General features: G+C 35.8%; 1 protein-coding gene and 1 non-coding gene across 3 annotated transcripts; one reads left to right on the top strand and one right to left on the bottom strand.

Moving 5' to 3' along the window:
• Positions 1-1,311: 1,311 nt before the first annotated feature.
• On the bottom strand, positions 1,312-24,446 carry SUMO1 (small ubiquitin like modifier 1). Of its 2 annotated transcripts, none has more exons than XM_074364165.1 (5): positions 24,061-24,446; positions 11,576-11,650; positions 7,800-7,877; positions 5,103-5,174; positions 1,312-2,149 (listed from the first exon to the last, which is right to left on the bottom strand). In XM_074364165.1, the coding sequence occupies exons 1-5, from the start codon at positions 24,121-24,123 to the stop codon at positions 2,081-2,083; spliced, it is 357 nt and encodes a 118-aa protein (XP_074220266.1). In that variant the 5' UTR covers positions 24,124-24,446; the 3' UTR covers positions 1,312-2,080. The 2 variants fall into 2 exon arrangements, with proteins under 2 accessions (XP_074220266.1, XP_010970139.1); XM_010971837.2 differs by having other exon boundaries at positions 24,112-24,269.
• On the top strand, positions 9,918-9,989 carry TRNAV-AAC (transfer RNA valine (anticodon AAC)). The gene has a single exon. It is a non-coding gene; the product is annotated as a tRNA-Val (tRNA).
• Positions 24,447-25,464: the final 1,018 nt, after the last annotated feature.

Below are 25,464 nucleotides of genomic sequence, written 5' to 3'. Positions count from 1 at the left end.
ATTCAATAACTTAATCAGATAAGAAAGAAGCATCTCAAATAATTCAACCAAGAGAAGAAAGAACACGCAAGGAAAACATCCTTGTGGGAGAAATTACCATTACTGATTTTATTTTCTCCCTTCTTGTACAAATTTAGGATGTTTCAGTCAAGCACCAGGTAGAGTGGCTACACTAAACGTTATTCAAATCCCTTTCAAAACTAATATTCTATTAAGTTGTTGCTGTGAAAGGCCTATTTTATCAACACTGCTGACCAGATAAGCACATTTTTAAGTTAGCCATAGCAGAATGCAGTGCATTTAGAAGAGCGTAATAAATAAGAAAATTATATCCCCAGTAGCTAAGCTAAAACACCTAAATGCTGAGAGCCTTCAGACAGAGATGCAAACAAAATTAAGATACCAAACTACATATTCACACATTCTGGATAGCTCAAACAGCCTATCAGGTTTGTTACTCAGGCCTGACAGAAGTACGCAACTCAGTGAGGACTTTCTAGAAATGGGCCTAATTCCTAGTCACCATTTAATATAATGAAAAATGCCAGGTGATGGTCTAAAAGCTCTAATTTACCTAGACTATATATATATAATACAAATAATTTTTTGGTTAGGGTCAAATATAAGAATTTATAAGGCAAGCCAATTATTTTTCAATAGGTGACTTAAGAAGGTACTCAGACTAACAGTTTATAAAATGCATTAGAGACAGGTATTATTTGTTCTCCTAAAGTAGTTAGATGACATTCTACTTGGGATAATATGAAACTGGATTATGTATATGCATAAACTGAATTTTGTGATTCATTAAGGAGTTAAAAGAAAAGTTAAGCCCTCTCATTAAGGAACTAATTTGGTATTTTAATTTTATGCAGTTTAAATAGAAGATATAAAGAAACAAAAGAAAATATAAACAAAATACCAAACCTTAACTAAGCAGAGAACATTTTGTAAATTGTTAAGGGAAAAACTGAAATTATCAATATCAATCAAGAATTTTTGGCGTGCCCATTTATTCAACATGATTGGGTAACTGTATCATACGTACGCATCATACAGGAATATCAAGTTTCTTAAAAAAACAGAACACTGAGTATTTAAGAATGTATTGTGGCCTTAATTGAATCCTTAATGCAGAAGGCACTTCAGTAACTTTCAGTGCTTCAAAGTCATGACCATCATCATCACTGTACAGTACTGAAGAAAACATATGTACCACGTACAAACAATAATTTTCAGTATTATGCAAGAAAACCTTTTCTTTAGGCATTTTCTTTCCTTCTATACAATTAAAAATAAAATGAACATTAGTACGGTTTTTACAAATATTTTGTTTATTTTAATGAAGCCAGTACAGACAATGTCCATTTAAAACCCATATCCCAGGCCAAAAAGTACAAATAAAATCAAAAAGAGCAGTGTTCTGTTGTATACACTTCTGCATGAATAACTTTAACTGCTAACGAAAATTAGAACTTTTCTGGGATCTTCTGACAAGGCTTTTCTTTCATCTAAAAATGCTTTCTCTCCAGGGAAGCCATTTTGGAGTTAGTCATTATTCTCACCATTTTTGTCATCTTGACTCCAGCGTGATATTCCTCTTCTTTTGGTCCAGACCCTCAGATTTTAAAAGTAGCTTCAAGTTAAGGAAAGGTAATTTTTCCACAGTTCAGTTCTCTGAAAAATTTCCATCTCCTACTGAAAGTCATAGTCCAGGAGTGAAGCAATCACATGCTAGAACTTCAGGGCCAATTGGAAAGTCATTATGAACACTCGCATTAGTTGATCTTATTTATCACAAGCCTGCAAATGCACAGTCCTGGAAAAGGTGGCCTCTCTGTGCACACATGTAATTTTTAAAAACGAGAGGGCAATATGAAGGGAGCTGAGGTTTGATCACCAAAAATCAGCACAATGAAAACAAACAATAATGAATATAATGGGCACTAGAATTCAAATTACCAGAGGTTTTAAAGAGACGGGGTGCCAGTTTTCAATTGTTTTGAACACCACAATACAAAAGAACTATTTTTAAAAATAAAAAAGAATTAAGGGAAAAGAAAAAAAATAAAAAGAATATCTAAACCGTTGAATGACCCCCCGTTTGTTCCTGATAAACTTCAATCACATCTTCTTCCTCCATTCCCAGCTGTAAGAGAGAAGAGGGTTAGTAGAATATAAAAGTATTATTTTTTAATTGGTTACAATTATGTGGCCAATGTGTTAAAATTCAGAAAGATACAAAAGTGACCCAGTTATCCTGTTCTAAAATTAAGAATCCCGTTTCCTTCAATCTAAAGAACAGAGAGGTATATCTTTCTTTTTGATAATGTCTGTGAAGTCATTCATGTTACTTTGCTGAGCCAATTTCACTTCCCCATTTATTCACCACATAAAATTTAAGTATTTTTGAAAAGTACCTTAAAACAGTATGAAACATGTATTTAATAGCTGAAATAGTTTGATGGCATACTTTCTAAAAAGCATCTTACTTCTAGATGTAATTACATGACAGAACCACCTCTTTCAAAAAACCTAATCTCACTTTGAAATATGTGGCTCTAGTTAGAAAAATACTGCTTAAGGATTCATTTCTAAGTGGTTTACTTTGTCATCTACGATTCCTTCTGGCATGTTAACTATTATTTTCTTTGCTAGTGACCACTCTTAATGCAAAGAAGTTACAATATAGCTAGTCTTATTTGACACCTTCAATTTTAAAAGCTAGATTTTTCAGGCCAACCCTTCTCAATTCTTACAGAAAAAAAAAGTTCCTTTAAAATGCCTTTTACAAAACATTAAGTATAGGTAATTATGGGGTTTCTTTAAAATGTGTTTTATATGCACTGAAATACTCTGGAATCTTTATCTTATAGACGTTATTAATAATGGTTGCCTGAGAAATGGGAATGCAGAAATATCCAGGGTGTGTTTATTTTCCTTTTTTTCATTTTTTAAATTTTCCATTTTACATAATTTGGTAGTATGGTTTTTTAATATTTTTATTTTTAACCATGAGTATTCTTTATTTCAAAGATAAAGGAGTATATAAGGGGGCTTATGTCACATAGAAACCCAGGTGTTAACCTCAATGAGGCTTGTAAAGGACAAGGAATCTGTTGATTCTAGCGTGCAGCCACAGTTAAGCAGCACTGTAATAGGCAGACTGGAAACAAAACCTAGCATTGTTTCCACTTAACTATAACGGATCACAAGAACAAATGAAAAATAACATTTTAAAGGAAAGCCTAAGATCAGTAATATCTAATGAGAAAAGTTATATATTTTATAGTGAGTTCTTTGTAGAGTTACAAAATGTGAAAATTAAAATATTCTAAGAAATCTAAAAATAAAATACAGACTTATGTGGATTTAGAATTTTTTACATGATTAACTGGCTCTAGCATTATGGTTGTGATACACATAAGAACATTAAAATAATTATTAACTGAAGATGCTACTAAAATTTAATTTTAATTACACATATAGCCTGGTAAATACCACAAAGAATAAAATTCCAAACATTACAAGGAACCTTTATAACAGGAAGGAAGCACATGTCCTCAAACTATGGTTAATATAAAGCCATCAGCTTTAAGGAGCACTTTAACAGAGATGAGTGAACACAGTACAAAGAGGTCACTCCCTAAACATTTACTCTCTCCCACTGCCCCATTAGTCTTCTAAAAAGATAATCTCTTAATGATAGTGAGGGAGGTGTCATTAAAATGTATTAAGTATCTACTGTGTTGCAGAGATTATGCCAAGTTAGGACAGGGAAACTACAAAATAAGTTTAGAATATTTTGTGCCAGACAGTAAGGAAATACTCAAGAAAGTGGGTGGATATTAAACCTATAGGGAAAACTTTGATGAAAAAGAGGTTAGTCACATAGTCTCAAAGTATGTGCCCACAAATTACTTAAGTATAACAACAACAAAAAAAAACTAGTAACTACACAGTAAAGAAAAAAGACAACCATTAAACTGAGTGATAAAAATTAACATCACCAGTAAGGGGCTTCAGGAACTCCATATATTACACCGAGAAAGACACATCACCATTTATGTAGTAGTCCAGCCAAAAATACACAATCTAGTCATGAGGAAACAGAACAATCCAAATCGAGGCACTTTCTGGTTTGTATTCTTCAAAAATGTAAATGTCATAAAAGACCAAGGCAGACTGAGGAACTGTTCCAAATTACAGATAATTAAAGAGACACCTAAATAAAACACGTTGATACTGAACTGGATCCTGTGACGGATGGTAACTTTACAATGGATAAAAAATCTGGGGTTACTATCTTAACTAAGTGACTGAAGTTACTATTACCCATAGCGGGACAAATGGACATCACATAACTCCTGATGTGATGTACTTGGAATTTCACAGCTTCACTCTGTGCTACTCCCACCAAAAATGCAAAACTGAATCTAACCATGAGGAAACAACAGACAAACCCAAATTGAAGGATACTGTAAAATGTAACTGGCCTGAATTCATTAGAAAAAAAATGTCAGTGTGATGAAAACAAAGACTGGGTAACTGTTCCACATTAACAGAAGCTAAGAGGCATGATGACTAGTTAGAATGCATACTCTTGATGGGATCCTTGGTCAAATTAAAAAAAAAAAAAAAAAAAAAAAAGAGGGGGGAGCTTATAAAGGACCTTATTGAGACAAATGGCAAAATCTGACTATTTTTATTGTATATTCAATTACAATATTGTATCAATGTTAAATCTCCTAAATTAGGTAACTATGGCCCTTAGGAGATAACACTGAAATATTCAGAAGTAAAGGGTCACATCAACTGCAAATTAATCTCAAATAGTCCATCAATAATGATAATATGTATATACAGAGTGTGTGCCTTATGCCAATTCAGTACTCAATTCCCACTTCCCACCTCTCTTTTTATTGGGATTTCTGAAGGCAAAATAAGGGAAGTTCAACCCAAAGATTATTGTTCTCTCTGACAAATGATACACCACTGAAATCAGAGAATAATCAAGAAAGGGGCAGTTTAATACCAGTGACCCAAATCATTCAATGCAGAATTTAAAATTTGTCCTGATTCAGAGAAGAAATTATACTCACTTCTTTTGGAGTGTGATTATCAGCAATTCTCTGACCTTCAAAGAGAAACCTGAGTGAATTCATTGGAACACCCTAAAAAAGTAGAAAACATACAAATATACAAATCTTAGAAGAGATCATAGGAACTTTGATGTACAAAAAGAAAATAAGAAAGCTTCAACAGAATACACAGAATATAAAACCAGACAGCTGATTCTATCATAATCACCATTTATTGAGTACCAACTATCTGTTAGGCACTCTCTGCATCAAGTCTTTTATATACATCATAAATTTTCATCACAACAACCCTGGAAGGTAGGTATATCACCCTATCTTCATTTCACAGCTAAGGAATCTAAACATACAGAGAGGGCACACAAGATAGCCAAGAATTTAAGGCCAAATCTGCTCCCAAGTCTATGCATCCTTAACCACTATTCTATACAGCTTCCTCTCAAATCTGTAGCTAACATAAAGATAAAATCAGATATTAGATGAGCAGCCTCACTACCTTCTAACTATAAAGCAAAATTGGTTTTAAAAGATTAAATCATAGAAATTGGGTAAATCATAGTAACTAGCCAGATAAGCTACAGTAAATCTGTGATGGCACAGATAGCACGATAAATATCACAAGTAGTATTAAAATATTTTTTCTAATCACTTACCCACAAAAATAGCTAAAAGGGAACAGAAGACTCATTTAAATAACTTCACTAATAAGTACAAATCAAGACTCATTTTAGTCCAAAAGTACTAATTTTGCTCAATAACTAATATATTAAGATTTTAACTGTGTTTAAATACTACTCCAAAAACATCCAAAACTTAAATCTATCTTCCAATATGTACTATACTTAAATATGTTAAGAGCATGCAAACTTACCCTACATTTGATTTTAAATCATTTCCAGGGTTATATTAAATAATAAACTTAACTGACAAAGGCAGAATATTCTTTGATTTTAATTACAGGATCTTTCAAAAAAGAAGTATCTTACATTGGAGTCAAAAAAATTTCTATAGAAACCAAGTATCAAAATGGAAAAATGGATAAAATCAAATAATAACATCAAGTGGAAAATATCAAATATGGAAAATAATATCAAAATGGAAAAATGATTCAGTATCTCTGTATTGGATAAGTGTTCCATACTTCAGATAAATTAAGTTTTCTATTCCTTGTACAGCAAATATAAGGAAAAAATTACCAAGCCTCCATGAACTAAGTATAGAAACTTTTTCTAAAAACTGTAAACTCTGAAGCATAAAAAAGAAAGCTGGAGAGGGAGAGGGCATAGCTCAGTGTTAAAGTGCATGCTTAGCATGCATAAGGCCCTGGGTTCAATCCCAGTACCTCCATTAAAAATAAACAAATAAATAAACCTAAATACCTGCCCCTACCTCCAAAAAAAAAATGTCTAAAAAAAAAAGCTGGAAATGATTCTAACTTGATGCTATATTATCTCCCCAAACCTAGTACCTTCAATTTTGGATAAGTTTGGTTTTCACTTTGGCACCGTTTCTTCTCAATAATCAACTCCCTCATCTATAGACAGAGTAAAAAGACTATACAGTTTTCTTCAGGGTTGTTGTGAGAAGTAAATGACAATGTATCTAAGTACTTACTAGCATAGTGCACTTACTTAATATATGCTCATTTCCCCTGGTGAGCATTTCAATTTTAGCTCCCATCAATATTACAAATGTCAGCTGGTTGAGCCCCAATTGACAAGACTTTACTGAGTTTAACAATTAACATCAAAAACAAAAACAAATGTTTATTGCCTTACTTATCCTAATACTTAGATCTCTTTTTCTCCTGGCAAAAGTGGCAAAAGTGAGTTTACGTAAGTTACAAATATCAACTGTAGAAAGCAAATCTTCTAAAACTAAAACTTATAATACTTGAATTAATATTAATACAATTAACTTGTTAAAACATATTTTAGTTGTCTCCTATATATACTAATTTCAATTACATTTATTTAAATCTAATTTATTAGTAATAATAACAATTGGTAACATCTGTTGAGCATTTTTAGGCATCACATTAAGAGCTTTATGGAGGTCATCTTATTTCATCTTCATTTTACTAAGGAGGAAAGAAAACACATAACTTGTTCAAGGTCCCACAGTCAGATAGTGGTGGAGCCTGAATTTGAATCTAGGCAGGCTAAAGGAATTAGTTATTGATCTAATAATCTAGCTCAGGAAAGTCAGAATCTGAAGACGGTATTAGTCAGACTTATTATTTTTTTTTTAAAAAGATAAAATTCCTTAATGCTAAAAATATAGAATGCATTCAGCAGTAATCTGCAGTACTATGTATAAAGATACTGAACCAATAATGTAAGTACTTAAATTTAACATATAGCTAAACACCCATGGTTAGAAACAGGAAATTTCATAGTGATCACCAAAAATTACTTGTCTTTACTGTTACCACATCAGTAAGTCATTAAGAAAGAAACATTCATAAAGCAATCTTTACAACTACTCTGAGTTACTTTTCAAACTAGTTCCACATACTTTATGAATTCAAAATTGAAATGGGCCACAAGGGGAAAAAGGCAATTAAACAATATAAGGAGTATTCTCCTTGAGCTGCTAATAGTGAAAAATAATAAAAGATTACTTTTCTTTTGACAAACTTCCTTAAAAGAAAAATTAATGATATATAAAGTACTGAATTTAATACCATAACATACAAACCTGTCTTTGACAGTATGATTCTTTGAGTTTCTTGAGATGTGTCGTCATTTTCACTTTGAAGTGAATCTCACTGCTATCCTAAGGAGATAAGAGGGAAAAAATTATCACTCCTTGTGTAAACTATTTGCTTTGCTTGAAACAAATTATTTAATTACACATACATTACAAATAGAAACACACATCTTGTCACTGGTATTTTCCCACCAAAACATTTTTTTTCACATTCCTAACGGCTTTTATTAAAATAATCATCCTCAAAACTGTTTTATACCTATTTCAAAATAAATTTAGTAAAACAAACGAAGATAATTTTGGGTGGCTTGGGTGTTAAAATTAACAGTGTAAGTAAAAGTATGTATGTCAAAGAATACATTCCTTCGGAATTGCATGTCTGTTCTATTTTCAAAATAAAAGAAGGTGAACTGTCACAAACCTCCAATGAAAACTCAAAACAAAAAGTACCCCCCACAACTGAAGTGTCACTGAAGGTGGTCAAACCTACAAGAGAGACATATACCATAAAATAACAGACTGAGACACTAATTCCTGACATTTTTTTATGTCACAACCACAGTCTGGTTTCCCCTACATGAGTAAAATGAGTAATAACCTGAGTCAGTTAATTGATATTTGGAGCCACAGATAATTTTCATCTACCCAGACTGTCAAGGAAACTATCAGGCAACCATCAGAAAAAAAAAAATACTGACACTTGCATACTGTAAAAATTTCAAAGCCAATCCTTATATATCACATTCACAAATGTGTATTAGTAGAAGTTGCAAGTTCACAATGTTTCTGTTTATGACTATAATAGTTTAAAAAAAAATTCTTATTCTGTGGATTATTTCACAGACAAAATTTCTAGAGCAATACTTCTGCTATAAGTTAAAATCACTTCCAGATGAATTAAAGAGCTAACATTTTTAAATGTTTTAATATTTTTTCTTCTTCTTAGGGAGAGAACTTTTTCCCTAATCTTGACATTGGGAAATTCTTATTTTAAAGCAAGATTTTCATTTAAAAACCACTTAAAAAAAGAGAGACTGATAAATCTGACTTAATAAAAATATAAACCATCTATACAGTAAGAAACACCACAAACAAGAGACCTTGAAGAAAATAGTCACTATATATAACACACAAGATAAATCAAGAAAATATAAAGAACTCTTACAAATCAATCATTCTTAAAAAGGTAATCCATGGCATAGGAAAGACATATACAGGCATAACCCATCTTATTGCGATCTGCGTTACTGCACTTTGTAGATTTGTTTGTTTGCTTTTTAACAAGTTGAACGTTTGTGACAAACCTGCTTCGAGGAAGTCTACTGGCACCATTTTTCCAACAGCATTTGCTCCTTGTCACATTTTCGTAATCCTCACAATATTTCAAACCCTCCACCAGCAAAAGGACTCACTGAAGGCTCAGATGATGGTTAGCATTTTTTTCACCAATAAAGTATTTTTTTTAATTAAAGTACGTTCATTGGTTTTATTAGACATACCACTACTGCACACTTAACAGACCATATTATAGTGTAAAACAACTTTCATGTGCACTGGGAAACAAAAAGAATTCATGTGACTCATTTTATTGCAATGGTCTGGACCCAAACCTACAGTATCTCTGAGGAATGCCTATAGATTAATGGAATAAAATTGAGAGCCCAGAAATAAACCCATATTTCTATGGTCATTTGCTTTTAACAAAGATGCCAAGCAATTCAATGGGAATAGGACAGACTTTTCAACCAGTTGTCTGGGAAAAATAGACAGCCACATGCAGAAGAAGTTAGAATCTACCTCAGACCTACACAAAAAGTATACAAGAAGTACTCAAAATCATCAGAGACTTAATGTAAGAACTAAAGCCATAAAAACCTTAGAAGAATGTATAGATGTAAATCTTTGTGACTCTGGATTAGTTAACAGTTTCTTAGACATGACATCAAAATTATAGCAACAACAAAAAATAGATAAATTCATCAAAATTAAGAACTGTACCGCAAAGGACACAACCAAGAAAGTAAGAGACAACCCAAAGATGGGAGAAGACATTTGCAAACCATCTATCTGATAATGAGCTAATATCCGAAGTATATAAAGAGGGGTGGGGGTATAGCTCAGTGGTAGAGCACGTGCTTAACATGCATGAGGTCCTGAGTTCAATCCCCAGTACCTCCATTAAAAAAAAAGAGGTGAAAACAAAATATATAAAGTTATTACAACTCAAAAATAAAGACAAATAATCCAATCTAAAAATGGGGAAAAGATTTAAATAGACGTTTCTCCAAAGAAGATGTACAAATGGCCAATAAGAACATAAAAAGATACTCGTGATTAGCCATCAGCTAAATGCAAATCAAAAACCCAATGAGATACCACTTCACACTCACTAGGATGACTATAAAAAGAGAGCAATAATAGCAAATACTGACCAGAATGTAGAGAAACAAACCTTCACACATTGTCAGTAGGAATGTAAAATGGTGTAGCCACTGCTAAAAACAGTTTAGTGACTCCTCAAAAAGTTAAACAAAGCTACTGCTTTATCAGACCCAACAATTTCACTCATAGATACGTAGAGAACTGAAAACAATGCCACACAAAAGTTGTAATGAATGTTCATAGCAACATTTTTCATAACAGGCAAAATATGAAAACAAACCCAAATATCTACTAACTGATGAATGGATAACAAACTTAGTATATCCATACAAAGACATGTTATTCAGCTATAAAAATGAATGGAATACTGAAATATGCTACAACTTGGATGAACCTTGAAAATAAGCTAAATGAAAGAAGCCAGACACAAATGGTCACATATCATACAATTCCAATTATATGAAATGTCTAGAATAGGCAAATCCATAAACACAGAAAGTACGATTACTGGCTGCTAGAGGCTGAGGGAGAGGAAGATAGGGAGTTATTGGTAACAAATACAGCATGTCTTTTTTTGGGTGATGAAAGCCATCTGAAACTAAATATTTGGGAATGAATGGTTGCACAGCCTTGTGAATATTCTAAAGCCATTTAATTATACATTTTAAAATGATTAATTTTATGGTATGTGAATTATACCTTAATAAAAACTTTCAAAATAAGATGATCACAGAAAATGGGAAAAGGATATAACACATGATTAATAGAATATAAACATAATAGACAAAAAAATTACACCTCATTGATAATCAGAGAAATGCAAAATAAAGTTTTTAGCTATCATACTGGCCCAAAATTGAAAGACTGATAATATCCCATGTTTCAGAGAATGTGGGGAAACAGTAATCTCACTTTGATGGTGGGAGTCCATCAATTTTTTCTTTTGTCCCTTAAAACAACTATGAAGATTCATTTCTCCAACAATTTTCAGCTAACCTCAATTACCTGTTAACATCTCAAGAAGGATCAATAAGATACAAGCCAGAGTCTGGGGAAATAAGGTGCCAAGAAAGAGGGTCGTGGAAAAGCCTGAAAGGCCCTTCTGTTTAAGAGCTATAGCTTTATCACTCAATAGTAGTCACTGTATTTGCCACTGAAGCATGCTAACCAAGAAAAAGGTTTTATTTGGAGAAAATAAGGTGATCTAAATCTGCCTAGCAGATCAATTAAAGGAAACAGTATCTGTCTTTTCTACCTCCAACACATTCATATATAGTAAATGAAATACCATTTTTAAATAACTTGCCTTACTTAAATCATTTTTTCCTGTGTGTCAGAAATTATTCACATTCCAGAGTTACAGGGAAAAAAATGAAGCTCACCTGTCCAATGACTTTGAGTTTAATGTATTCTCCTTCCTTCTTATCCCCCAAGTCCTCAGTTGAAGGTTTTGCCTCCTGAAAGAAAAGTATATATAAAGGTAAAAGTTCTACATGCTATTTAATTACTCACTTATGAGTACCCATTACTTTCATTTAGGATACAAAATTTGCACCTGAAAATACAGCGAGCATTTCTTTTCTCTGCCAGCCAATTAAGAAAAAAGGTCGTAAATCAATTACTGTCTCAAACACCAGATCACTAAAAATCAAGAAAGAAGTCTCTTTTATGATAATCATACATTAATGGTTCTAAAACTTTACCGGGCATCAGAATCACCTGAAGGACTTGTTAAAAGACTGCCAGGCCTCATACCCAGTTTTTTGTTCTTTTCAGTCTGGGGTAGGGCTGTAATATGCATTTCTAACTTGTTACCAGGGTGCTAATGCTGCTGGACAGAGGAACAACTTGGAAACCATTAACCTACAGTTAACTCCTATTAGTCAAAGGCAGCTTGTCCTTCATGAATTCTTAACCAAACATTTTGAATCCAAGATTACTTTTTCACAGCCTATTGGGGGAAGTTAACTATTCCAATTACAAAACAGTACTAAGAAATATAAACTAATCATAGTAACATAAGCAAAGTCTATTTAGGAAAGAAAATCAAATAGAAAAGTACTGGCCTAAACAACCCAATCCAAAAATGGGCAGAAGACCTAAACAAGCAATTCTCCAAGGAAGAAATACAAATGATCAATAGGCACGTGAAAAAATGCTCAATATCACTAATTATCAGAGAAATGCAAATCAAAACTATGATGAGATATCACCTCACACCAGTTAGAATGGCCATCATTCAAAACTCCACAAATGACAAATGCTGGAGAGGCTGTAGAGAAAAGGGAACCCTCCTACACTGCTGGTGGGAATGCAGTTTGGTGCAGCCACTGTGGAAAACAGTATGACAATTCCTCAAAAGACTAGGAATAGACTTACCATATGACCCAGGAATATCGATCCTGGGCATATATCTAGAAGGAACCCTACTTCAAAATGACACCTGCACCCCAATGTTCATAGCAGCACTATTTACAATAGCCAAAACATGGAACTAGCCTGATGTCCATCAACAGATGACTGGATAAAGATGTGGTATATTTATACAATGGAATACAGTTCAGCCATAAAAACCGACAACACAACACCATTTGCAGCAACATACATGTTCCTGGAGAATGTCATTCTAAGTGAACTAAGCCAGAAAGAGAAAGAAAAATATCATTTAAGATCACTCATAGGCGGAATCTTAAAAAAAAAAAAATACAAAACAGAAACAGACTCACAGACACAGAATACAAACTTGTGGTTGCCAGGGGGATGGGGGGTGGGAAGGGACTGGGATTTCAAAATGTAGAAGAGATAAACTACATTGTACTGTGTAGCACAGGGAAATATATACAGGATCTTATAGTGGCTCACAGCGAAAGAGAATGTGACAATGAATGCATGTATGTTCATATATAACTGAAAAATTGTGCTCTACACTGGAATTTGACACAACATTGTAAAATGACTATAATTAAAAAAAGTTTATATATAAAATAAAATAATTAGACTAATTTTTGCAGAAAGAAAGAAAGAAAGAAAGAAAGAAAGAAAGAAAGAAAGAAAGAAAGAAAGAAAGAAAGAAAAGGAAAGAAAGAAAGAAAGAAAGAGAAAAAGGAAGGAAGGAAGGAAGGAAGGAAGGAAGGAAGGAAGGAAGGAAGGAAGAAAAGTACTGGCCTAACATACTCTTGAATCAAAACAAGTCAGTTTTATATTATCTACTATTTTAGACTGTCTGAAGCAGTATGTCCAATTTTAAAAGATTAGGCTTGGCTGAAAAAGTAGGGGAGTTAAACTGGAATAAGAAAAGAAGCACAAACAAGGGAAGTAGTAAAAGGAAAAGAGGAGACAAAATTAGAAGACAGAAGAAAAGAGTATAACCCTCTTACAAATTATAAAATAATAAATTATACAATAATTTTAAATAAAGGGATACTGAAAAGAAAATGAAGTTAGAATAAACTAGCTGAAACAACATTGCCATGAAGTATCTAACAAAAGTAAGGCATTTTTAGTAAAGGGGGTAGCTTTGGTAAATTTCACTCACTAGTGTGATAAAAGCAGCTTTCCCTGCACTTTACCTTGTTCTGGCCACCATATTATCCACTTATTTAAATACATACTCTTTTATTATTTGTAGCAATTTCAAACTGCTAATCCACACTTGATGAGAATATAACCAACTATACTGTATTTCAGAAATAAAACAACAAGGTCCTCACCTGTTTATCTCATGCCAGTAACTTAAAACTAACAAACTCTTAAACATTCAAAATGTAACAGAACATAAGAAGTAGCTTTTAACTTTAAGACACAGGCATAGAGTCCAGGGAAATGCTTAGATAACAGAATTGACTTCATTAGTGTGAATCCTTGCCTGTTTATCATTCTGCAGTGCTCAACATTTGCTGACTACTGCATATTATGGCAGCAGGCAAAATTAACCTTCTTTAGTGAGACAGTATTTCACCTGAAAACTAGAAGACTGTCTTCAAACAGTTTCACCACAACATTTCTATGAATTTACATTCAGAGCAAACAGCTGCTTCTTCCTTTAAGTATCTAGAGAGGGCAAGGACAGTTTATTCCATGCAGTGAAGGGTAATAAAGAGCAAAAAAGCCCTGAGTCCTCCTTAACTGAGAAGAGGTGTGAAGAAGCTTTCTATGAGTTAGCACAACGGAAGAGAATATAACCCTCCAGCAGGAGCAGCGATACATCAGCACAGTGGAAGTGATTTTGCTCCAGTATTTCCTAGACAGGGTAGCAATAGAGGCAGCTCAGAACAAAAGGGTTCTTTTCCAACCCATCATCCACACTGCTTCAGAACTCTTTCTAAAGCAGTTTCTCTGACTGTATAACTACCCCTACCAAAAAACATTACTAGCTTCCAGTACTCTAAGGCCTAGAACCTAACTCCACAACATCACATTTGGTTCCTCATTACCAAGCTCTATTCTCATTTTTCTCTCACCATTTTCTTTACAAACCCAAGGAGTCAATAAAATTGGACTATGTGCTGTTCCACGAATGTCTATAAACATTCTTCCACTTTCAGCCCTTTGTTGTTTCTGCTTCACTTACCTATAATACATACCCTCCCTCAACTTCTCTTGAAATCATCTCACATTAATCCATCCCATACATCATCTGAAGTACAGTACTAAAAAAACTCTTCTAGGAACCACAGCATCCTTCAACCTTCCTATTGGGATTAAAACTTTCCTTTAATGCTCCTATTTGCAATTTATTCATATCTTTCACAGCATTTATTCTCAATTTTAAAACACTCCCCTTTACTGTTTTCTTGAGTTGTTGTCCTCATCTTTTTCTTCAAACTTCTTACGAGTACTCAGCATTTGCTATTTCCACTTTCACCCTCAACTGCTGTAATCTGGTTTATACCCCACCATTCCACTTGACTTGACACTTCTCTCGCAAAAGTTACCAGTTCAAATCCTTATTGCTAAACCCAATGGACAATTTCAAGTCTCAAAATTTAACTTTTCCAACACAATAGATATTGATGACTTCTTCCTTGAAAACTCTCTACCTCTGGCCTCCAAGATTCCACTGCCTCCTCATCTTGGCCGTTTCCTTAAATGGTAGTGCTCCTCTAGATTCCTTGTCTTCAGTCCTCTTCTTTTTCTTTGTCTTCCTGGGTGACCCATGGGTACCTCAATTTAAGTGTCCAAAACTCAATGCATTATCTCTGACTCCTATTAACTTTAACTCTTCTTCCTGAAGACCAAAATCCAAAAAAGCTACAACTCCTCCTGGATTCCCAATTACAATAAATGGTTACCATGCACTCAACAGCCCACCACAGAAATTAAGCAGTCACCTTGGCTAATCTTCCTCTCTTAAATCTCACACTTAATCATTCATCATTCTGCCAATTTTATCTCTTAGTGACTCTCATTCTCTCCATTCCACTGCCTTAGTTCAGGCACTCACTGCTGTTCATTAACATTACTGCAACAGCCTAACAGATGCCCCAAGTCTAGCTTTCTTTCAATTAATCCTTCCCAACTACAACCAGAGTCATCTCTCTAAAATGCAATCTGATCTGCCCAGAAATTTCAGGGTTAAGCTCAAACTCCTTAGCCGACATACACTGGTCTTCCATGTGTTGGTCTCTGCCTAGCAATTCAGGCTTATTCTTCTGTCTATTTTTCTGTCTCTCTTATTAATATCCTTTGCTCCAGCCATACTGAACTATCTACAATTCCTTAAACATGGCACCCTCTACCTTAACTCCACAATCTCTGTACATGTTGATCACCTCTGCTTCATATGCCCTTTCCTACCCTATTCCCCTTTCAAGACCACTCAGGCATCACTTTCTACAAAATGATTTCCCTGATCACCCTCTTAAATGTTCCCACACTGCTTAACTTACTATAACCACATGTTTGTTTATCTGCATCTCCCACCAGATTAAGTTCCTTATTGCCATGTCTTATTCTTTGTATTTCTGGTCAAGCAGAATGTCTGGTACTTTGAAGATACTCAATATGCTAGTTAAATAAATTAATGTTTTCAGTGACAATTTGGTATGTCTTGCATTCCCTATTAGTTTACAAAGAATGATTATAAAAGTTTTTATCTTTATAATCTCTATTGTGTCAGGCAAATACCAGGCAATTACTTAATGCTTGCTGAATTAAGTTGACAGCATTATTTTCTGTATCATACCACAAAATTTTGCTAACGCTTCATACTTCTACTGTACACAATAGTCAGTCCAAACAAAAATCTTTTCAGTGTTTTACATTCACAGTTGGGAATAAGATAATTTGTTTCAATTTCATAAGAACATGTGAACACTAGGACTTGAAATTTCCAAAATTAAGCTGCCATTTTCCCTAGTCACTCCGTTTTGGTGATGTCTTCCCAACTCTGAAGCACTAGAGCAATGTCACATGTGCCCACTTGTTTAATAGCTTCATGCTTGCCTAATGCAGTCATCTAACTTTTCATGAGCTGCCTTTTTTTCCCTGGACAAACTAGCCTGGAAAATGAGAAGATCTTGGACAAAAAAGGCCAAAGTTTGTCACCAGTGATCTCAATGTCTTTTGTATGCCTTCTTCCCTTCTCTCCCTTGTACAAAAAGCAGCCAATACAGAATGATATGGCACACTAGTCACTAAACAGTGAAAGCTTTCAGCACTGGGTCTGGGACAGTAGGTCATCAGAGAAAAGAGAATCCCAGAGAGGGTGGGTTGATTTGGCTGGAAAGGATACACAGCCCCAGAGCAGAAGAATCTGGTAATGTAAAGAAAGTAAATGTATGTACAAGACCAAAGTCAGGAACTGGAAACCTCTAAACTTTCAGGTCTGTGTCATCTAGAGACTGAATCATGGTAACTGGAATGGTAAAAGGAATTTATCAGGTACCAGGCACTACCCACTGTTCTTTCCAAGATATAGATGAAACAGCTTAGAAATAGAAGGTGGCTGGATCTGAAAAGAACTAGACAGGAGAGGACAGAAAACACAACAATCCTCATTTTAAAATGTACAAAATTCAAGAGAAGGATTTTATTGTGCCATTTCAAAGTCAAAAGAACAAGAACTTTGCTAAAAAGCACCATGGCAATCAGTATGTAGACAGTTCAATCACAGAGAGCACCACACTTAACTACCCCGAATCTGTCACTGTCACTTGTTCATTCTTCTGGTGGGGGGAGGAGAGATTCTGGGGAAGACCAAATCAAAAATAATCCATTTACTCTTTATTTGATGACATTAAGAAATCTGTTCAATTTTAAAGATGTGATAACAGTATCCTAGTTAAGTTAAAGTCCTTCTCTTTTAGGCATACATATTGAAATATTTATGGATGAAATGATACAAAGTCTGGGACTGGTTTCAAAATAATATGATAAAGTAGAGTGGGGTCATGTAGATGAAATAAGATAGGCCAAGACACGGGTATATGGGTACAATTATATATACATTAAAATTTTCCATACTAAAATATTTCATAAAAAATGCAGTTTCCAAAAATTGTTAACCATCAGTCTTAACTATGCAGCAGTTTATTTCATTTTATTTCCTAGTGAAGAAAGCTCAACAAGAATTAAATTGGATAATTCTAATAATTACATCCATTATTAAAAGATACAGACCCCCGTATTACAATAGTCATCTCCCTCATACTTCAATGATTTACCACAATTCTAAAAACACAAAAATATACATATATTTTGAGCTCATGCTGCATATGTTCAAACTTAATGAGACAGTACTAGACATTTGGAATAAAACTGATCACGCTTAGCTCCATAACTTCAAGGTGTAAGTCAAGCTTTCAAGACACTGAGACTCCTGTAAATTTATATTTAATACTAGAATTGTGGTTAAATGCTAGATATAGACAGACAATTTCTCAGTAACTAAAAATTATAACTGAAAATCCCATTGGTTGTATAAACCCTACTCTCTTCACCTAGACTATGAACCTATGCAAAGCCTAGAACAAACTGGCTTCACTGTATCCAAAGGTACTAGCACACAGGTTTAGAGGCATGGCACAGACATTGTTAATCACCTACCCAATATCCATTCTGCCCTTCTTCCTTCCAAAGGGAAGACTAAATTTGCCAGCCAAACCTCCCCCACCTCCACCGTAGTTCACAGCTTCTCTTATGGTCACGAGATGCAGTGCTGGTCAGTGAGATAGAAGGTGACATACTTTTTGCTGGTACGTACTTTTTGGTGTACTTTTTCTGTTTGCTCCATTGCTTTCTCCTGCCTGGGACAAAGGCATAAAGTAACCTTTTTGTGCCCATAGGGCACAAAGTATCAGAGTGAAGACATCTGCTAAGGATGGAGGAGAAAGGAGTATGAAGGCACAGTGAAGCTGCCTTACCATCTCTGAACTAGTAACTTAAATGTGGACTTTTTGCTTCATCAGAAAAACAAACTGCATACTTGTTTACCCTACTATATATCAGACTTTCTGTTATTCAGTCCAAAAGCAATCTGAATTGACACAGGAAGTTCTCTAAATAGGTAGCATTTAGCTTATGTTAAAAAAAAAAAAAAAAAAGCTCCTAGAAAAGCTACCTTAATGTGCATCAAAAGCAGAATAGTTAAATAAATTATGGTATAGTCACACAATCGAATGCAATTTAGCAATGAGATTTAGCAACATACAACTATATACAATAATATGGACAAATCCCCAAACAATGCTGAAGCCATAGACAGAAACACATACTGTATGATTACACTTATACAATGTTATAGTGTATAAAAACAGGCAAACTAATCTGTGTTAGTAGTCAGACACTCTTAATTTGGGCGCTGGCTGCATGGATGTGACCAGTTTGTGAAAATTCAGCAAACTGTACAATTGTGTATACTTCTTCATATATATACTAATCTTCAGTAAAACCTTTAAAAATAACTGGCCCAATACACTGAGAACAGTGAGTCCAGCAAACAGAACTCCACCCTTCCTTCCTTAAGGTCTTTTCCTTCAGATTCTCAATAGCTCAGTAAAGGCAATCAAATACAAAAAGAATATTCAAAATATAAATGTATAACAAATGCAATACATCTTTAAATAAACCTAAGTGATGTTGCAGGAATTCCAATTTTAACTGTAAAACCAAGGTGCTCAGTAATACAATCTGTGTGAACTTACATGACTTCTTAAAAGATTAAGAGAATTATCTACCCCCCGAAACCCACAATTTCAATAAATTCTAAAATGTGATATCAAACACGACTTAGAGAAAATTATCCATAACAATCCCAATGTCCTAGAAGCAAATGATTCAATCTTGCAGATTAAGTTACTAGGTCTATCACTAACAGAAGTAAAGAGCAAGAAAGTATGCAAACACATAAAAGAAAAGCTAATGCATGACAACCAAGCCTTCCTCAGGAACAAAACAGCATGGGAATTGAAAGAGGAGGAACAGGAAGATACCTGCTGTTTCTTGTTTTTGAGGCAACCGTCCATTTCTAGGGCCTAGGATGGTGCCCAGAACATACCGACACTCAATAAATACTTGTTAAATGAATGAATATGACCACTCATTCCTTCAAAAACTTTTACTAAGTATTCAGTCACTGTGCTGGACACATGAGAAAAAAAAGAGTGGATAAAGTCTGATTCCTGACTCTCCAAAACAAACAGTATAATGAAGAAAGGCACTTACATACACAATTGCAACACGATATATAAAAGCTATAATAGGAACACTCTTAAGTGCTATGGGGGGTAATGAGTGTCAATGAGTTTGTAAAATACTATTAAATAATGTTCAGATAACATTTTCTTTTAAATGTTTTATTATAATCTATATGTTTGCAACATACACTAGCAGCACCTCATATATCTATCATAGAGAAGACAGACTACTATTCCTCTCTGAGGGTATGGAATGCTTAATATATGTATCATTAACTAGAGGCTCCAGTCATAGCTACAGTTTGCCATACTTATTTTATGATATAAATAGCATACATAATTAATGAATTTTAATATATGCCAGTTTTTCATATTCTTCTACTATCTCAAGCTAACAGATCAGTAAACATCAACAGCAATATAAAGAGCACTGCAGACACAACATTGTAAAATAATTATAAATCAATAAATGTTAAAAAAAAAAAAAAACTGCAGGGAATAATGCTATCCTAACAAAAGAAACACAATTAATGTGGTAGATTAAAGATCTACACCATGCTGAAGAGAATACTTAAGACCCTTCAGAGAAGTTTTGAGACTATATGAGGAGCGCATCCATTACAGCCCCCAGCCACTTGAGTAATCCCAGCAGACGCCCCACATACCAAGTAGCAGTGCTGAGTTTAACCCACAGAGCCTTGCCCAAATTGCAAATTTATGAGCAAAACCAAAGAGTGTTGTTTTAAGCTGAGGTGGGAAGCACCATGAAAAGACTGGCAAGACCCCCAGGCAGGGCCACTATCTTGCTTTTATGCTTCTGTAAAATGGCTTGCTTCTAGGACAGGGGAACTTACCCTAAGATCGTATTGGTTCAATAGGCTCACTCCTGATTGGTCCATTTGTAACAACTGATTTGCATATGGCACAAACCTGGCTCACTCCTGATTGGTCCATTTCTTACACCTACTCTGCATATGATGTTGCAAAGTCTTGACTAGTAGCCTGTAAAAGCCTGTGTAAACCTACAGATGGGGACCAGAGCTTGGAGTGTTAACTCCTCTAGGCCCACCGGTGTAATAAACCTGAGCTCTCCAACCCTCCCGGTGCTGCTTTGTCTCTCGTCAAGATCCAGGTTGCTGTAACACTTCACTGTAACAAAGCCATAAAGTTTTGAGGTAGTTTGTTAGGTACCAACAGATAACCAGAATTACTTAATGCTTCTAAAATCCTTGACTAAAGATAAAAGATCATTCAATATCTGTCTCTCTCTCTCTCCCTTTCTGTGTCTGAGGTGGAGGTGGGGAGAGTGAACTTGCTAAAAGATTAAGTTAGCATTTGAAGCAAATCAGTCATCCAATTATTACAAATTAACAGGTCAGAATTGAAGAGCTGAAGTCCATACTGCCTTTTTTAGTTTTGGTATAGAAAGGAAACACTATGAACATGAATACAGGGAAGGAGGAAGGAAAAATATTTGTACACATTACCCTTACCAGCTTGATAGTAAGCTCTGGTTCTACACAAGTGCTCAGTTTTGCTGCACGCTGAGATCAGGCTAAAGGAGAGCACCCAGTCAGATCTGTTATTAGTTAAAAAATCTGTTATTACTTAACCTTTTTAAGGGATCATGAACCCCTGATGAAAGCTATGGATCCTTTCTCCCTAAAAAAAATTCACATGCACAAATACAATTGCATACAATTTCAGTGGATTTTCAGCCCTTATGGTTCGCAATCCTCGAGTTTAGAACCTGTGTTAGAGGATTATTCAATAATGATCCACTTGATAATGCTGGCATTGTTAGAATTATAATAAAGCATTTCACTCAAATTCCAAAAATAATTACTTTTCATTAATCACTGGAGAATCCAGCAATTCAAATCTGTGAATTTAACATCCACCAATTTTACCCTGAAATTATTACTCAATTCCAATATCCAGCACCAGGCAATAACCGTCTGAGAGATGCCTCAGAAAACACACCATTCTAAAACAACTTGGTTTATACAAAGATTGTCTTTTGGAGACAGTGGTTCAGTCTCATGCTGCTGATTTGGCACAGTAGTAACTTGGGATTCTTATTCTTGCTCATAAGGCTCATCAGGGTAAGAGTTCACTTTCATACCTCTTTAAATCTTTAGCATCCCAACACTAAAATTGTACTAATTACTAATAATGATGTTAGTCAATCAGCCTAAAGCAACCATTCTCAAACTTTTTGGTCTCAGGACTCTTTTATACTCTTAAATATTATTTAGAACCCCATAAAGCTTTTGTTAGGTTGGTTACATCTATTGAGGTTCACAGTACTGAAACTGAGAAATGTTCTAAATACATATTAATTCATTTTAGATAACAATAAACAATGTATATTAGCAAATAATATTTTTATTAAAAATATTTTTTCAAAAACTAGTGAGAAAAGTTGCACTGTTTAAAATTTTGCAAATCCCTTTAATGTCTGGCTTAATAAAAAGAAGTTGGATTTCGACATTTGAGTCTACATTTCAATCTGCTGTGATACTCAAGGTCATGCTAATCTTTAGAAAACTCCACTGAACGCTCATGAAAGAATGAGAGTGAAAGACAGACAGTGCCCAGTATTATCATGAAAACAGTTTTGGCCTCAAGGACCCCTTGAAAAGAATCTAAAGAACTTGCGGCCTAGAGCCACCTGTGAGTGTCTTAGGTCCTTAACTTCTTCCTTCACATTTCTTTTAAATGACCAGAATTCAAACTGGAGCAATAAATTCTACAATTTACTTTATAACTCCTTTTGTACATTGCTCTTTCATCAAGCGATAACAGATTTTTAACACGCTTCCTTGCAACTTCTGAGCATCAAAATAAAAGGCTGATGAAACTAAGCATTTACACCTGTTCTTTCCTCCCTGGTAACCAAGTAAACAACTATCTAGGGAGATAGTTATAATGCCATTCCCATACCAATTTGGGAATTAATCTAGACTGCTATAAGAAGACCTACCCAAAACTAATTTGTATTTTGGTTTAGCTTTAAAAATATAAACATACATTTTTGTACAACAGAACAAATCCACAAAAGCCTCATTTGCCCTCACCAAGTGGCACAAAACTGAACTGGGTTAAAAGCCAAGGGAATTAGTGTGATAATTTTAAAAGTTCAAGTACACTATGGAGTTGAATGAGAAACAATTTTCTAGATAACTATCACTAAACAAGTAAAAAGTGCAAAAATACTTTAAAAAGTCAAAGTCGTCTGAGCAAACAAAAAGATGTCCCTACAAAAATCTTATAAAGTAAAAACTAGCCATAAACGTGGTTAACTAGAAAAAGGTGAGGAAGAAAAACTTACCACGGAAAATCGAACACTCGCAATTGAGTGTAAATCGCAAGAAAATCTTGATATTAACATTAAAATGGAGTACTTTGCTACAATGGGTGGCTTGCTGCAAATGTTTTCCCAACTGCTCAACACACACGAAGTTTTCCTATCCTTTTCCTCAAAGGTTATCAGTCATCTTCAGGTTAACGCCCAGATGAAATGCTTTCTGTTGCTCTAGCAGTTTTGTTCTACTTTGTTTCTTGGTTATTGAGTGCTCTTACAACTGGAGAGCTGCTGAGCCAATCCCGAGTAAGAAATGGGAAAGTACAAGAAGAGGCCACAGCTCTGCACCCCCACACGGAAAAAGACTCAGAGCAGAGCAGCTCGGCTCTAGCTGCAATCCGAACGGAAAGCAGAGCTATCTAGGTTCCCAGCAACACGAGACGTCTCCCTCCCCCTTGCTCCCACGTCCCCACTCCGGGATTACCTAAAGACCAAGAACCAAAAAGTGGAGTCCACCCACTTTTTCAGGGCCACCGAGCCTCCCGGGCAGAGATTCTCTCCCGTTACATAACTGGGGCCTAGGGCCGTGCTTCTGCAATCAGCCCTCTGGAGAGGCAGGCGGACGGGCTCCCCAGGGACCCTCTAGGGGCGGTGGAAGCTGGGCTCTGCACCTGGTCGGCCCCGGAGAAAAAAGGGGGACGACTTAAGGGAGGCCGCGACCAGAGGCGCTGGGGCACAGTGGGTGATGAGAGAGCCCGGAAAGCGGCAGGGCGGCTCCCGGAGGTCCGCGGCAGGCCCGGGCGTCTCCGGCCCTAGTCCACTCCCCTCCTTCGCCAGCCGAGCCCCCACCGGCAGCCCCCTCCCCCATTCCGCGCTCCCCTCCCCCGCGCCTCCAGCCCCGGCCCCAGCCGAGCGGCAGGCGGACCTGCGGAGCAAGGCCTCGGCCACCGCCATCGGACGGCTCCCAGCCCGGTACCTGGTCAGACATGGTGACGGTGGCTTCACCCGGGGTCTCCGCACAGCAGCGGCCTCGGGTAGGCAGAACCTCGCTCCGGGGTTTACAAATCCGTCTCTCTTCCCCACAGCACAACACCGCGGCCGGAGGGACTTCCGCTACGCCTGGCGTCACTTCCGCTACGCGCCGCGAGGAGGGATAGGGAAAAGGGGAAAGGCGAGGCGGGAAAACGAGTCGGGGGGAGGGGGGCAGCCCGGAGGCGGGAGGCGGAGAGCTGCTATAGCCGTGGTCGCGCCAATGAACTAACAACAGTGCCCTCAGCGCCACCGAGACTAGACCCTGCACCTGGGTCCCGAGCCCGTCTCTCTACGGAAAAGTTCCGGGTGCCCAGTCTCAGCGTTTGGAACCGTACGGACAGCCCAGATTCCTCCTCTCCCTCCGACACCTTTCAGGTTTCTGAAGGCTGAGCCAGCGTACTTCTGTTGTCTCCTCCTGGCCTTGCTCGTCAACCTCCATAAATAATTGAGCTGAATACCAGTGCCTGTTTCCCTACAGCTAACATTTTTGATTAACTATCCAGGCCAAACATATAACCTAAATTTAAAAAAAAAAAAAAAAGGCAAAACAAAACACGATCCCGTTGGACACAGTTTTAATAACTACTGATGAAAAAGATGCTGCTGAAAGTTACAAACTGGTAGGGAAGAAGAGCTAATTCTGACCTTTGAATTCTGTTGCTGTAAGTTAAAGAATGGTCCTTCTATGAGTTCTTTAAAGTATAAAAGCGTAGAGCATAAGGATAAATGAAAGAGAACTGAGATTCCAGAATAAATCAATAAACCCTCATACATCAATTAATTTTCCACAAGAATACCTAGACAATTCAATAGTGAAAGAGGACTTTCAATAAATGCTACTGGGACAACTGGATATCCATATGCAAAAGAATGAATTGGGATCATGATCTCACAACTTTTGAAAAACTCACTGAAAATGGATGAAAGTCCTAAATGTAAGAGCTAAAACTATAAAACTCTTAGAATAAAACGTAGGTATAAATCTTCCTGACCTTGGATTATGCAGTGGCTTCTTAGATGCGACACCAAAAGCACAAGCAACCAGACAAAAATACATTGGACTTCATCAAAATTAAAAACTTTTATCTTTCATGTTGAAAAAACAACCTAAGGCATAGGAGAAAATATTTGCAAATAATATAGCTGATAAAAGTCTAATATTCAGAATACATGAAGAACTATTATAATTCAATAATAAAAAAATTCAACTTAAAAATGGACAAAGATCTGAATAGAAATTTCTCCAAAGTATGTATACAAATGGACGGGAAAAGATGCTCAGCATCATTAGGCACCA

The sequence above is a fragment of the Camelus bactrianus genome, chromosome 5 (assembly GCF_048773025.1).
Source record: "Camelus bactrianus isolate YW-2024 breed Bactrian camel chromosome 5, ASM4877302v1, whole genome shotgun sequence".
Taxonomy (NCBI): Eukaryota; Metazoa; Chordata; class Mammalia; order Artiodactyla; family Camelidae; genus Camelus; species Camelus bactrianus.
The sequence above is the reverse complement of the archived record's forward strand: the minus strand, read 5'-3'. Positions and strand labels throughout refer to the sequence as shown.